At 35.1% G+C, this 15,867-nt stretch overlaps 1 protein-coding gene across 3 annotated transcripts in view; it reads right to left on the bottom strand.

Annotated features, from left to right (window-relative positions):
• Positions 1-15,867, bottom strand: part of ATG5 (autophagy related 5) — a 131,169-nt gene that overhangs the window by 12,765 nt on the left and 102,537 nt on the right. For 2 of the 3 annotated variants that reach the window (XM_032408147.1, XM_032408148.1), the window contains one exon: positions 6,531-6,648. In XM_032408147.1, the coding sequence (XP_032264038.1) occupies positions 6,531-6,648 (118 nt within the window). Of the gene's footprint in view, positions 1-6,530; positions 6,649-15,867 lie in introns of those variants that run through there. The other variant, XM_032408151.1, reaches the window with a different exon arrangement.

Raw genomic sequence — 15,867 nt, 5'->3', positions numbered from 1 at the left:
GAAGTCAGTATGACGCAAAGGAAATGACTGACAAAGAATAAAATCCACAACATAAAATGGAAACCAAAAGTTAAATGGTAGTCTAGAAGGGTCTCAAGGAGTAAATAAATTCCCAGGAAGCAGAGCAGAGATGGAAATGCAAAAAGCCAAGCGGTTACAGGATTGTACTTGTTGCTAAGAGAGATGCCGGGAACTTCACCGATTTGCCATGGAATGTAAGCCTTGCCCTACACATACACTCTATCTGTACAATAGCATATATGAATTCAGGTTTGAACCAGCCCAACTGTGACAGAGGACTGATCACCTGGAACCCTGATATAAACTTATCAAAGTGAAAATGGACATTTTTATTCTCATAAGCCTAACTTCCTAGGTTCTTATATATTACATCAGAAAACTGGGAAATAAAATATGATTGGGCAAAAGCTTATCGGTGTTCTGTATTCTCTAAAGTAAAAGAATAAAAGCTATGTTTTTAAATTTCTGTTATTACTTTTTTGTAAGTTGTTTTTAATGAACAAAGCAAGAAGTATTTCACTTCAGGTCTGGTACAGAAGCTTAGCTCTGAGTCATTTTAACTACAGCTGACACCACAAAACAAATTGACCTGAGCTCACCTTTGGTTATCTCCTGTTACCTCTAATTTGGCTAACTCCTCTAGCCACTTACAAAACAAAACAAAAAAAGGAACACACAAAGCAGCTCATCATTAGTTACCCCACGAGAACAATGACCTAAGCACATCTTCGTAAGTATCAGTACATTCTACTTTCATATGATGAAATAAGGCAAAATTCCTTCATGCATGAATCACTTGTTGTAAGGAGTAGTAGACAATGGTGCCACATAACATTTATGAAGTACTTTCTCTTTTTATCATGTGATGACAGCCACTTCTTATCCACACACACCCAATCTTAAAGTCTTTCGCTTTCAACTTAAGTCGGGCGCAGGTGTTTCAAAATGCTTCACATTTGACAACACCACAGGTGTACTGAACCAGACAGTAAACTGTTCTTTACTGAAACAGTGACTTGATGTTTTGGATACCCCCCACAGATCCTGAAATGACAGTTATTTTCCAATATGAGGTTACAAAAGGAAGAGGCAAATAAAAGTTTTTCCAAAGATAAGATACCGGTGTTAGAAATGTGGCCTCCTCTGGTATGCAAGGTACTATCAAAAGTACCTCAAAAGTATAGGTGCTATTTATATCATTTCAATGAAGCATGTGTATAGTATGTGTGTGTACTCTAATCAATGTAAGCATGTGACAGCTGGGAAGAAGTCTGTACAAAGATATCCACCTACAGCATCTGAAATTGCCTAAAAGGCAGATTTGTGGATTACAGTTGTGACTGGCTACCTCACTGGCCCCCTTCAAAAAAAATGTAAGGGAAATCACACTGTCTGTTCTCCAGGGATGGATGTGCAGGTTGGGCAGGCTACACATTTAGGAGAGCTAAAGAGCCTTTAAAAGAATAAAATGCTTCACAAATTTGTGTGCCATTACTGTGCAGGGCCACACTAATCTTGTATGTATCGTTGTGATCTGGGTGTAGGAATGGCAAACGAGCACAAACGTACATTCTGACAGAGTGCGCCAGCTCAAAGCACGTGACTGCTTTTCATTTTCATGTCTGAGTGTCATAGCCACCATTTTATAAGTTCAACAAGAAAGTGGCCAGAATTACATACAGGAACAAACAAAAGAACAAAATGGACAAAACAACAGTAGAAGTTCAGGTTCCTAAGATCATACCAGTAAATACTATAGGAGAGAACAGCATGAAGGCAAGATCAGGTACTCAAACATAAATCATAGAATAAAGAGTTAGGAAAAAGCAAACATTTCAGAATGTTATTTTAAAGTAAACAAAAAAGTTAAAAGGTTGAAAAAGTGAAAATGAAAACAAATGGAAGCACGCTAAAGCAAAAAAACCCCCACTAAACCAGAAGATGGAGATTTGAGTTCTAAACCTAGTTCTGCAACTAAGAAGCTAAGAGATCTTTAGCTACTCATCTAAGAAATCAAGAGACTGAACTAAATTAACTTTAAGGCTTTATAATTAAAGATTCTTTAAAGATGTCAAATACAAAATTAACACCCAACCAATTTCTTCCTGTTCTCTAGTAAATCTCCCCTCATCACTCTGTGTCTTTGTTAATTTCGCTGCTGTCTGGGGCATACATCATTACAGAACAGTCTTCTTCCAAGGATTTGAGTTTCTTTGTGATGTTCTCACTCAGTAGGCAAGGATCTTTTTTTTAAAGATTTTATTTATTTGAGAGAGAGAGAGAGCACACAAAAGCAGGGGGAGCAGCAGACAGAGGGGGGAGGAGAAGCAGGCTGCCTGCTCCCGATGCGGGGCTTGATCCCAGGACCCCAGGACCATGAACTGAGCTGAAGGCAGACGCTTAATGACTGAGCCACCGAGGCGCCCCAGGCAAGGATCTTATAAAGAAGTAAATTTTAAATGACATAAAGTTTTTCAAAGTAGACTGTCAAAAAATATCTAAGAAAAGAACAGTAAAGGGGCATCTGGGTGGCTCAGTCAGTTAACTGTCTGACTCTTGATTTCAGGTCAGGTCATGATCTCCTGGGTCCTGCGTCAGATTCCATGCTGGGTATGGGGCCTGCTTAAGATTCTCTCTCCCTCTGCCTCTCCCCCTGCTTCACTCTCTAAAAAGAAAGAACAGTAAGGTAGCCATTTCAATATAAACTTAAATTTCAATTGCTCTCTCTCTTTTTTTTTTTAAACTGAAGTAGAGTTAACATGTAACATGAGTTTCAGGTGTACAACACAGTGATTCAACATTTATATACATTATGAAATGATCATCACCGTAAGTCTAGGTACCATCTGTTACCATATAATTTCAATTACTCTTAGTTGATAAAAGCATTCTAAAAAAGAATGAAATATACAGTACAGAGAAATGAGTAACTGAAAGCCAATGCTTGCAGATGGGACAGGTATGAAGTCTATGAGTCCCATTTCTGTTAGCAATAAAAATGATTAATACCTTAATTATATTTCAAATGGAAAAACTAATCTATATTCCCAAATCCTCAAGAATGTGGCAAAAGAGACATTAAGCAGATTTAAAAAGAAAACAAACAAAAAACCAATCCTTATGGCATGGAGAAAATCAAATGGAATGGTAAGATTATTCCTGAATCAATAAAAGTTACTGGGAGTTTCTCAGTGAAAATTTCTGTAACCTTAGTTCAAAAATAAAAGTTTACTTAAAGAGCTCTATAAGGAGATACAAGAAAATGGCAATACTGGTTGTCCCTGGAGAGGGAAACTGAATTAGGGTTTGGTAGATATAGGTAGGGTGAGAGACTTTTCAATAAATTCCTTTATGTACTTTCTGATTTTGGAACAATATAAATAAAATTTTTTAAATTATTTAACTGAAGATAATACATAAAAAAACTTTAATAGGGCCTCATGAAAATGAAATACTTTTACTTTTCAAAAGAAAATTAAGACATGTCATAGACTAGGAGAAAATAATTGCAAATCATATGTCTGATAAAGACTTGTATCCTGGGATGCCTGGCTGGCTCAGTCGAAAGAGTAAGTGAATTTTAATCTCAGGGTTGTGAGTTCGAGCTTCATGCTGGGTATAGAGATTACTTAAATAAATAAGACTTAAAAAGAAAAAAATACTTGTATCCAGAATTTACAAATAACTCTCAAAACTCAGTAGTAAGATGAAAACTCCATGAAAAAATGAGAAGGGCATCTGAACAGACATTTCACCAAATATATCCACAAATAATAATAAGCACATGAAAATATATCAACATCCTTAGTCATTAGGGAAATAAAAAATAAAACCAAGACATACCACTACACAACCACTAGGAAGGCTATAATAAAACAAAAAATATGTTGCCAAGGATGCAAAGCTGGTAGGACGGTAAAGTGATGCAGCCACTTTGCCAAAATTTAGCAGTTTCTTGAAAAATTAAACACAAACCTACCATACGACCTAGCAATTCCATTCCCGGGAATCTACTCAAGAAAAATGTAAACGCATGTCCACACAAAAACCTGTACGCAAATGTTCATAGCAGCATTATACATAAAAGTGAAAAGCTGAAACAATCCAAATACCCATCAGTCAGTGAATGAATAAACAAAATATGATATATATACCCAACCAAATACTATTCAGTAATAAAAAGGAACAAACTACTGATACATGCTACAATATGGATGAAACCCAAAAACATTACACTAAGTGAGAAGAACCAGTTGCAATGTCATACGATTGCATTTATGCAAGACACCCAGAAGGGGTACATTACGGAGACAGCAAGCAGACCAGCAGTTGTCTACAACTGGCAGTAGGGGCAGAGATGAGCTGCAAACAAGCACAAGGGAATTTCTGAAGTGATAGAAATGTTTTAAAACTACATTATGGTGACAGCTGCACAACTTACAAATTTATTAAAACTAAAAACTGAAATGCAAAAAATTATTTAACTGAAATTCTTACTGAAAACTAAAATTACACAGCAATAAAGATAGACTATGATTCTCCAATAGTATTCTAATCAACTTAACGTTAACTGTGCCAGATCTAACGATCCTAAATAGTGTTTCAGGTAATGACACAAGGAAAGAATTCAGTACGTGAAATACTGAGTAAACATTTTTACCCTAGCACAAGAGATATGAGGATGTGTAAGACACCATCAAAACCCTTGCCTATGGAGTGTAGTAGAGCACAGTGATGACAAATGATACAGTAAGACCTTATACAATAATATTTATAACCTCTTAAACCAATGAAACTTTTTAATTTCAACAATTCTGAGTAGCAGTCAATGATCTTTTTCATCAATCCCTTCTGGTACTGGTTCTGATGGTATCTTAGATGCCCCCCCTTTACTCCTCCTATTGAGCATTTGTGCACTTTAGAAGAGCGAGATACAGGAATGCCAAGAAAGGCAAAGCAAATTTGATAAGGGGAAATAGTTACAGTCATAGACGAAATGACCTATTTTGAGTTCCATATTCTTTGTTTGGTCATTTAGGCTGAAATATCAACATTCCCCTAGTCCCATTTTGTTTCCAATTGTGGTTGTTAGGCAAACTATTTCCTTAGACTACATGCTTCTTGAACTGTGTGATATAGTTAGTTACGTAAGTAATAATACAATTACCCCAACTTAGAATATGTTAATAAGAAACATACCATTATCTACTGAACTTATACTGTTATAATAATATTATTTATTATGCCTTACCTCTTTCTATAAAGGACAAAGTAGCAAGTTTAAAAATTTCTCTATATAATAAATACAAGTCCGTACAACATATTAACAAATATAGTAGCATTCCACTGAAATTTCCCCAATAGCTTGGTAATCAACAGAACTATGATTGCAAGTCATTCAGTAACAGGGTGATGATCAAATTATGGTACATTGATATGAAGGACCATAGTGCTGCTATTTAAAAAACAGCTTTAAAGAATTCTTTTTTTTTTTAAGATTTTATTTATTTATTTATTTATTAGAGAGCGAGCGAGAGAGAAACAGCATGAGAGGGGGGAGGGTCAGAGGGAGAAGCAGGCTCCCCGCCGAGCCGGGAGCCCGATGTGGGGCTCGATCCCAGGACTCTGGGATCATGACCTGAGCTGAAGGCAGTCGCTCAACTGACTGAGCCACCCAGGCGCCCAGCTTTAAAGAATTCTTAATGACTAAACCTATGCTCATGTTGTTAGGTGAAAGATGCAGCAGGACATACAATTTTATAAACACATACACACCCCTCTCAAACAGTCAAGTGTCCAAATGCATGTGTGTGTCAACTGTGGTCTCTATGAGTTAGGGGACGATAGCATTTTTCTTCTTTTATTGTTTTTGCATTTTCTTTGTCTTCCTTATATTGCAATTAGGAAAATAGAATCCAGCAATTTTTATATTTTTCCTTTGCCTACAGGAAATTAACTTTAACCTAAGCTACAAAATGAGGACTATGAAATAGGATACGTTCTTAATTGCACATATGAAATGTCAATGCCTAAGCAAACAATGCTGAAACATTAGGAAGTGGTAGAAAATTCAAATAAAATACTTATCCGTTATTCAGTATTTTGAACTTTAAAATATTAACCAAATGGAAGAAAATTTTTTTTTTTACCATCTCTTATTCCTTTAGAATGAGGAAACACGATGCAAAATGTAAAATAGTACTGACCAGAACTGAACCCACAAATGAAAGACCCAGGACACCAGATATGTGGTAAGAGAGTAATTAAAAAGCAGTATTATTTTATTTTGCCAAGGAGAGTCAATTCCTTATTTTGTTAGTGTCAATAATTTATAAAATAATAAATAAAATATTAAGTGTTTCTGTTTCAAAAGATTGTTCCCTACGAGATAATGAAAATATTTTCCTCAAGTAACCAGTAAATGTTATTTATAAATGCAGAATGCTTATGTTATACCTCAGTAACAAAGAGAAATGAAAGAAATGTTTTCATGTTGCTGACGATACTACCTTCAGGAGCAATTGCAGAAGGACAAACTTCTTTGAGGAGATCGCCTAGTGTATGCAATTGTCCATCTGCAGCCACAGGACGAAAAAGCTTCTGAATGAAAGGTCGTTCGGTTGTTGTCTATTTGAAAAATGAAAAAAGAATTCAAACAATTAAGTCTTTGTTGCTGTGAATTACAAATTAATAGATCAGAAATCTAAAGCTAGCATCAGATGCCTTCTGATATAGTGTAATCAGAAGCATACAATATCACAAATGTGGTAATATTACCAAAAATGCTTAACATAAAATCAAGTAAATCTAATCATGAGGAAGCAATCAGACAAATCCAAAATGTGTGACACTCTAAAGACAACTGGCCAAAAAAGAAAAGGAGAGAAAAGAAAACACAAGACAACTGGCTTCAACTCTTCAAATAAGTCAAAGGCAGAACAAAACAATACAAAAAGATTAAAAAGGATTGGTGAGATATAACAACTAAATACAAAAATAAATCTCGACTGAATACTGGGTTGGAGGGAAAAATCAGCTATAAAAGACATTTTTAGAATAACTAAGGAAATGCAGAATGAACATTAGATAATATTACCGAATTAACATCAAATTCTTAATGGTTATAAGGACAATATCCTTTAAGAAATTCATGCGTACATATTTAGGGATGAGGAGCATGCTGTCTGAAACATACCTTCAAATGGTTGAGAGAGAACAAGCGCGCATGAGCACAAATGTGGGATAATATTAACTACTGGTGAATCTAGGTGAACGGTATACAGTCTTAGTTGTTTTATTATTTTAATTTTTCTATACATTTGAAAATTTTTAAGAATTTTTTGTCATAGACAACAAACTGATGGTTGTTAGAGGGGAGGAAAGTGGGGGAATGGAAAAGTGGGTGAAGGGGACTGGGAGATACAGGCTTCCAGTTATGGAATTAATAAGTCACAAGGATAAAAGGTACAGCATAGGGAATACAGTCAGTAGTACTGTAATAGTGTTGTGTGGGGACAAATGTAACTACATTTGTGGTGAGCACAACATAATGTATAGAGTTGTCAAATCATTATGTTGTGCACCTGAAATTAATGTTAATGGTGTATATCAACTATACTTCAATTTAAAAAATTAAAAAGAAAAATCAGAATCCAAAAAAATTTTCAAAATACCAGATATAGCATTTCCCCTGACAACTGTTATTAGCACTATGTCAAAATTTACTGCTAATACTTTCAATGTATTGCCCACTTTTAAAATTCAGCTTCATTTACAGGAGCATGACAGCAATGAGGAAAGCCTCAGGACACACAGTGCAGAGGCCCTGGAATCAGCCAGTGTATGAATAGTACTATCATTTATGCACTCTATGATTCCGCATCCAGTTTCTTTGGAAAATTGGGACATTCTGTATCTCTTAAGTTTGTTGTGGAAAAGAGTGAAGAACTATGCCAAACACACAGAAAGACAGAGACATACAGAGAGAGAGAATGAATGCGCTAATGTTAAGGATAATAAACACCCTGCCTCCAACTGTTATTTTATTTTAAGATGTTAAGTTTTCATCTTTTAAGTTTCCAGGGATGAAAAATCATAAAAACATACAAGAAGAGAACAATGCCTTATATTTTATAAGTAAATATACTCATATACTCATATTTACATATAGTATTTACATACAGCATTTAAAAAAATTTTTACATATTTTTTATACATTTTCATATAGTGCTTTATGAGAAAATGATTTCAAATACCTAACCATTAAAGACAAGTTTGCTTGTTTTTTAATCACAGAGTGTAGCTCAATTTCTTCAATGTAACTATTATAGATTTGGTATAAAAAATAACGTTTTTAAGTATGGACATAAACTAAAATGTAAGAAAAACAGACATGATACAAGACAGTGAGCTACCTTTCCCAGCTTTTTTTTTTTTTTCCTTTTTAACTAGGCTCCACACCCACAGTGGAGCCTAACGCCAGGCTCAAACTCACGACCCTGAGATCAAGACCTGAACCGAGATCAAGAGTTGGACGCTTAACCAACTGAGCCACCCAGGCACCCCTACCTTTCCCAGCTTTATGCTGTGTATTCAGTGGATACATAAATAAATGTTAAAAATTGTATTCCAGTAATAGCTAAGTATCTGTGGTAAGTATGTAAAAAAGCCTTGATACTTGATAAAATCTTGACTTAATACGCATTAAATATAAAGCAATTCATTTCACTAATTGAATTCTTTATGGATTTTTTTTAAAAAGTATGACTGATAACCTTCAATTTAGGAAGTTCATACATTTTACACAAGATGAAACTGAGAACGATGTGATGCACAATCAAGGATTAACTATGTGAAGATAATAAGGGTTAGGGGAGTTCAGAGAAGAAATAAATGAATAGAGGACTATAGTAATAATTTAAAATAGCCACCACCCACTTAGGGCTTTCTATCTTCCAGGCAATGAAGAGGCTTTTAAGACTTTTTAGCAAAGGAAGTGACGTGATGAAAGAGGCTTTTTCTGAAGGCTAATGGAAAGCAGCACTGTGTACGATGACTTGGTTAAGAGGTAACATCAGGAAGACGGGTGAGAGGCTGTCTGAATAATGCAAGCCTATGTGATGACAACTGGGGCTGGGTCAGAGGAAAAGGAGGGTCAGGACTATACCTCCAATTAAAAAAAAATAAAGTTAAAATGTATCATCCATAGTCTGATCTGAAAACACTAAGATTTTCAACAAAGTCAAAAAACTTTTCAGACTCATTCACCCCCTACTTAGTGACAAAATTGTGAGGTGAAGGCTATAATAATACATATTAAAACAACCTGAAAACAATAGGCTAAAAAGGCCCCAAGTGGGCTTAGCTAGATATTAAAAAAGAGAAAGTGTCCTCCACTCCCATTCCTAGAAAAATGGCCTATAATTTCCCTGTAGCTCTCTTTTATCTACTCTCCCAAATCTGAGTAGTGATAATAAAGGTATAACTTCAACAACCTTTGTAACGATGTTATTTGCTTGGGTGAAGGAGAAAAGGCCATGTACTATTAACATATTCTAAGTAAGTTCTGTAGAATAGTAACCAAGAAAACTCTCATTAAAGTGCTGTTTCTCATGTAACAAAAACCTTACTGTAAAAGAACAATTACCCAAAATACCTCAATCAAAAATGTAATAAGCATCTTCTATTTAATATTTATCAGACCTTTATATTCTTATTCTTTAAAATTTAGTATTCTAGAAAAGAGCAGTTAAGTGTCTGAGTAAGTTACACCAAAGATTATGAAAACTACTCAATTTTGGGAGTTACTGCGCCTTAAAACAAAAGCCTTCACATATAGATCATGCCTTCAAGTACCGTACAGAGGTTCGGAAGGGCAATGGGAATGGAGGGTAGATTCATGCAAATTTCTTGGCAGATCTCATTAAACCTAAGCTGAAGTTCAGCAGAGAAGATTAAATTATGCTAGAAGTATTTAAAAGCAATCTTCATCTTCAATATAGCAAGAATTTTAAAGATAGAAAAAACTCCACAAACATGAATTCTGCAAACTTTGATTTAGTATACATGAACTGGACAATGCTAACAATATCCATGTAATCTGAATCTTAGCCTGATAGACAAGAAAGCTGCTCTAACAGTAATATAATACAATATTTACTTAATCTAGCCATTTACTTGTAAATATGCAAACTATTTTCAATGACTTCCAAGAAGCAGTATTGCTCTCATAAGAAATAATATGACTTCAAAAAGTCATCTTTGAAACTGCCCTTATTACTTTAACAAATATGTTACTCATTTCTTAAATACACCAAATAGAATATAAAATTGGGGTGCTACTGGCTGGCTGCCCCTCCTCCCTCCTCTACTCATGTACCCCCACCAATGAAACAATAACTTTTCCTATATGGAAACGTTATGTGGTTGATTTGCCTTGGAGATATACTGAAGAGAGGCAAAGGAATCAAATTTATAAAAATGATAAATATGTAGAAGTTTAGTGAATCTTATATATTTTCTTAAAGTGACAGTTCAAGAGTTACACTCAAATTCTTAGAGAGGATGTGTGTTACAACTATAGTGTAAACTGCAGGCTAATCATATTACTAATCTTGTATCTAAGAAACAAGAGACAGAGAAAAGGTTTATTTCCAACACAGCCAAACAGGTTAACCCAACAGGTTAACATTAAAACTGATAAAACAAGAAATGCTGACTTATTATGTTAGGCTGAAAGATAAGATAATGTATGGATGTTAAGAGTAACAGGCACAATGGATATATCATTAAGACCAAGGTTGATTCTTATGAGTTACATAAAGTACATACTGCAACAAAAACGCAAGGCAGTTGTTGAAGAGTACAGGCTTTGGAGCCAGAAAGAACTGGCTTTAAGTCCAGGTTCTGTCATTTATTATAGATCCATTGGCACAGTTACCTGACTTTCCTGAGCCTCAGGAATAATTATATGTATGTACACATACATGCACGGGCATAAATGGAGATAATATCTACATTGTAGAGTTTTTGAAGTAATAAAATATAAACATAGCACAATCGTGGTACATATCATTACCTAAATACACATTCTAAAACATGTCAACAGTTTTAGTTTTATCCCAATTTAGCAGACTTAAGTTTATTCAAATCTTATTTTCTCTTAAGTTCACTTGTCTAGATGCTAAATCATGAAATTCAGCTTAAAGGAAATATTGATACACTGGACCTCATGAAAATAATAAAAAAAACCCTTTTGTTCTGTAAAAGATCCTATGAAGAAGATGAAAAGACAAGCCACAGACGGGGAGAGAATATCTGTAACCACATTTCCAATAAAGTTCTTTTATCTAGAACACATAAAGAACTCTAAAATGCGGGGCGCCTGGATGGCTCAGTCGTTAAGCATCTGCCTTCGGCTCAGGTCATGATCCCAGGGTCCTGGGATCGAGCCCCGCATCGGACTCTCTGTTCAGCAGTGAGCCTGCTTCTCCCTCTCCCACTCTGCCTGCTTGTGTTCCCTCTCTCACTGTCTCTCTCTGTCAAATAAATAAATAAAATCTTTAAAAAAAAAAAAAAACTCTAAAATGCAACAGTAAAAAAAAGCAAAGAATTCAATTAGAAAATGGGCAAAAGACAGACATTTCACAAAGAGGATATATAGATGGCCAAAAAAGCACATGAAAAGATGTTTGACACATCATTAGCCATTAAGGAAATGCAAATTGCAATACCCCAATGCATTACTACACACCTACAAGAATGTCTAAAATAAAATGCTGGTGAGCTTGTGGAGACACTAGATCACTCCTACATGGCTGGTGAAAATGTAAAATGGTAAAGGCCCCTCTGGAAAAGAGTATGGTAGTTTCTTACAAAACTAAACATGTATCTACCATATGACTCAGCAATTGTACACTTGAGTATTCCCAGAAAAATGCAAACTTATGTTCTCAAAAAGCTCATACATAAATGTTCATAGCAGCTTTACTTGTAATACCCCCAAACTGGAAACAATCCAATATCCTTCAGTAGGTGAATGGTTAAACTACCTATGGTGTATCTATACCATGGAATTCTACTCAGCAATAATAATAAAAATAATAATAATAATAGTAATACCCTATTAATATATGGAATAACTTGTATGGAACTTGAGGGAGTTATGCTGCATGGAAAGAGCCAATGTCAAGCATACATACTGTATGATTCCATTTATGTAACATTAGTAAAATGATAAAATTTTAGAAATGAGAACAAATTGGTGATTGTCAGAGGTTAGGGAGAGGAAGAAGTGAAGTAGGTGGCTGCAGCTATAAAAGGGTAGCCCAGGGGCACCTGGGTGGCTCAGTCGTTAAGCATCTGCCGTCGGCTCGGGTCATGATCCCAGGGTCCTGGGATCGAGCCCCACATCGGGCTCCCTGCTCAGTGGGGAGTCTGCTTCTGCTCCTCTGCCACGCCCCACCCCTCGCCCATATGCGCGCGCGCGTGCGCTGTCTTAAATAAATAAATAAAATCTTTAAAAAAAAAAGGGTAGCCCAAGGAATGTTTGTGTTGGAACAAAATTAATGAAATATGAAAAAGGTCTGTGGGTTGTATCAATGTCAATTTCCTGGTTATGATATCATACTATATATAATTATACAAGATGTCAAGAATGGAGGAAACTGGGTGAAGGGTATAAATATCTTTCTGTATTATTTCTTAAAACTGCATGTGAAGATTATACATGTTAAAATGATGTAAAGCATTTAGAACAATGCCTAGCACATAGTAAATGCTCAATAAGTGCTGTTAATGTTCTCATTAAATGGGACTTGACACACTCAATAGAAATTTACTGAACACAAATATGTATTTTGTATTGAGTCATAATACAAAACATGCAGGATTATAAGATACACTAATCTCACAGCCATTCTGTCACTACATAGCATTACCAATAATTTTACTGTTTTGGTCATATATATTATATTAACATATAATACGAATTAGAAATGTCGGTTTTGTCAAAAATGACAATTCACAGCTAGAAGGGTACATATCTGGCTCACTGACCATGGAGTGAGACCATGGAGTCAATGACCATAAAGAGGAGGAAGAATCCCATCAGACAGTAAAAGGAGATTCTATTCACTGAAACAAAGTGAGATTAAAGTTATGAAAGAGAAAAACAAAAATTCAGCAAGGATACAACCTAAAAGATGCTCAGTAGGTGCATGATGATTCACTGGGTTGTGAACCTTAAAAATGGCCTTAATTAAAAGGCAGGAAGGTGGGGAGGAATATGGGGTTGGGGGTCTCCCACTGAAACAGCAGGCAGAACCTGATGACAAGACACCTGGTTGTTATACAAGTTGGAAGAATCAAGGGCACCTGCATGGCTCAGTCGGTTAAGTGTCTGACTCTTGATTTTGGCTCAGGTCGTGATCTCGGAGTCCTGAGACTAAGCCCTATGTTGGGCTCCTCGTTCAGTGGGGCATCTGCTCGAGATTCTCTTTCCCTCTCCCTCTGCCCCTTCCCCCACTCATGCTCTCTCTCTAAAATAAATAAATAAATCTTAAAAAAAAAAAGTGCTTAGACAGAATCATCCTAGTAGTAGTATCCAGGTTCAGGATCTCCAACCACTGACCTCAATCACTGTAAACTGATCATTTGCTCCAGGGAGCCTTAGATGGGTATTCTTAAACAAGTATTTTATTTATACTTTATATATGTTGCATTTTCCCAGGTGTAACAAGTTTCTATGTCATCAGTTACTTTGTGCGTATACTTTGTAAGTTCTCTGAAATAGGATGATTAATGATTCACTACATTTATAAGTATAATTTATTTGATTTATAAGAGTTCTATAAGTATAGCAGAGGGTTTCATATGTTAGATTTGTAGGTATTTTTTAAAAGTCAGCTATACTGAACTATAACAAATTAGCAAAGTCTGTGTTGATTAATAAAGAATGTAATTTGATTTGTTTCATTAGCTATATAAGTAGTTCTATGTCTTATAGAAGAACTGAATCTGAAGAAGGATAAATTAGACAAATAGTAAGAAGTAAAACAGATTGCTCTCATTTGTATATAAAAATTACTGTATTTATAACCAGCATAAATTAAACTGAAAGACATTATAAAAACTAGATTTTACAATTTACAACTCTAACATAATGCAAATAACTCTAAGTATGTCATCCATGCACAAAAGCTACCTCCAATATCAACAAGCTCACCAACAAAATCAGTGTACCTTCATTTGACACACAATTTTAAAATATGAACTAAATTTAATAATTTGAAAAGCTTTACATGATAAGTAGTGAAAGTTTCATTGGTAACAATGATGAAGACCAATATAACTTTTCTTACAGATCCTGAGGTAAAACAACAACAAAAAACCAAATCCACAATATAATACTTCACAGAATCACATAGTCACTGATACTCCATTAACAGTAGTGACAAGCATTACAAAGATATAAAGATAGATAAATTACAATGAAGAATACTGTATTTATTTCCTGCCTATGTTTAAAAAAAATTGAGAGTGCTTATAACAAAAGCATGTGTATAGTGACAAGAAAAACTATTAACACATATGCAGTTTGAATAAAATTATCCCAATAGCAGTACCCATGTACAGGACCTCTGACTAATGACATTTACTGAGTACTTACTAGGGCATTGCTGTTGGTAGGAACAAAATGAATAAAGTACACATAAATAATTGTAATACAGTGTTAAATGATAACAGAAATATGTACAAAGTGCTATGAGAGAAAATTTAAAAGCCTGAGCACAAAATTTAACCGTACTTTTTGGGCAGCTAGAGCAAAAACAAAAATAAAAACAAAAACGCTATAACCAGTTCTGTGATTTCCATCTTCTAAGAGTGGAAGATACATACCAGTATGTACAAAGGAAAATATGCTAAATGTGGGAGAATGTAAGGTATGAAAACAGTAGGGAGTTTCAAAAGAGGATGAAAACAAAGGAGGGAATACAAAAGGTTCTGAAGCTTCCAATTTGAAATACATATTTTTTTAAATAGAGAAAGAGATAAAGCCATTTCAGGCAGAGTGCAGTACCAATCCTTTCTTTCACATGTCCCCTCCTCACTAAAGGATTCAGAGAGCAGCTGCCATATAATGATACCTGTGAGAAATGAGTGAATGGGGGGATAAAAGTGGGCTAAGAGCTTAGCATCTAGAGCTTGGAATTCCAAAGGTAGTGAAAATAACAAAGCCTTGGTGGAGTACCAACTCACAACATGACTGACTGTATACCTTGGGCAAATTACATCAACCTTTGCGAGTCTGTTTCTGAATTTGAAAAATGGCAATAATATGTATCTTTGAATGATTGCCGTGATAATTAAATAAGATGAGATACATAAAACACCTCCTGCAACAGGTGCTTAACAAGAATTGATTTTCATTCCTCCCTTTTAAACCACTGGTAACTGTGGAACCAAAGAAAGGTAACATTAGTCTTCACAGATTCAGTAAGAGAGAAAATGAAAAATAATTGGTATTCAAGCATCAGTTCCCTTTGAAGTCTTGTTAATTAGAATAAATATGTGGCAGAAAGAAAAAGAAAACAGGGGTTTACACAGGATATGCTGCCAGATATTACCAACAATGACACATGATATGTGCTTCAAACTGTCACATGCATATTTGGCCTAAGATATATTCATGCATGTCAAATTTTGTATCACAAGCTTTACAAAAGAAGCCTCATATTAAAATTAGCTTAAGAATATACACAATTATAATACCTCATTAAGTAAAAAGAACAGACCATTTTCAAATGAATGCTTTTAGACCTTTACAGTAAACAGTCCTTTTGGTGG

Source organism: Phoca vitulina, unplaced genomic scaffold (genome assembly GCF_004348235.1).
Source record: "Phoca vitulina isolate PV1807 unplaced genomic scaffold, GSC_HSeal_1.0 scaffold9, whole genome shotgun sequence".
Taxonomy (NCBI): Eukaryota; Metazoa; Chordata; class Mammalia; order Carnivora; family Phocidae; genus Phoca; species Phoca vitulina.
The sequence above is the reverse complement of the archived record's forward strand: the minus strand, read 5'-3'. Positions and strand labels throughout refer to the sequence as shown.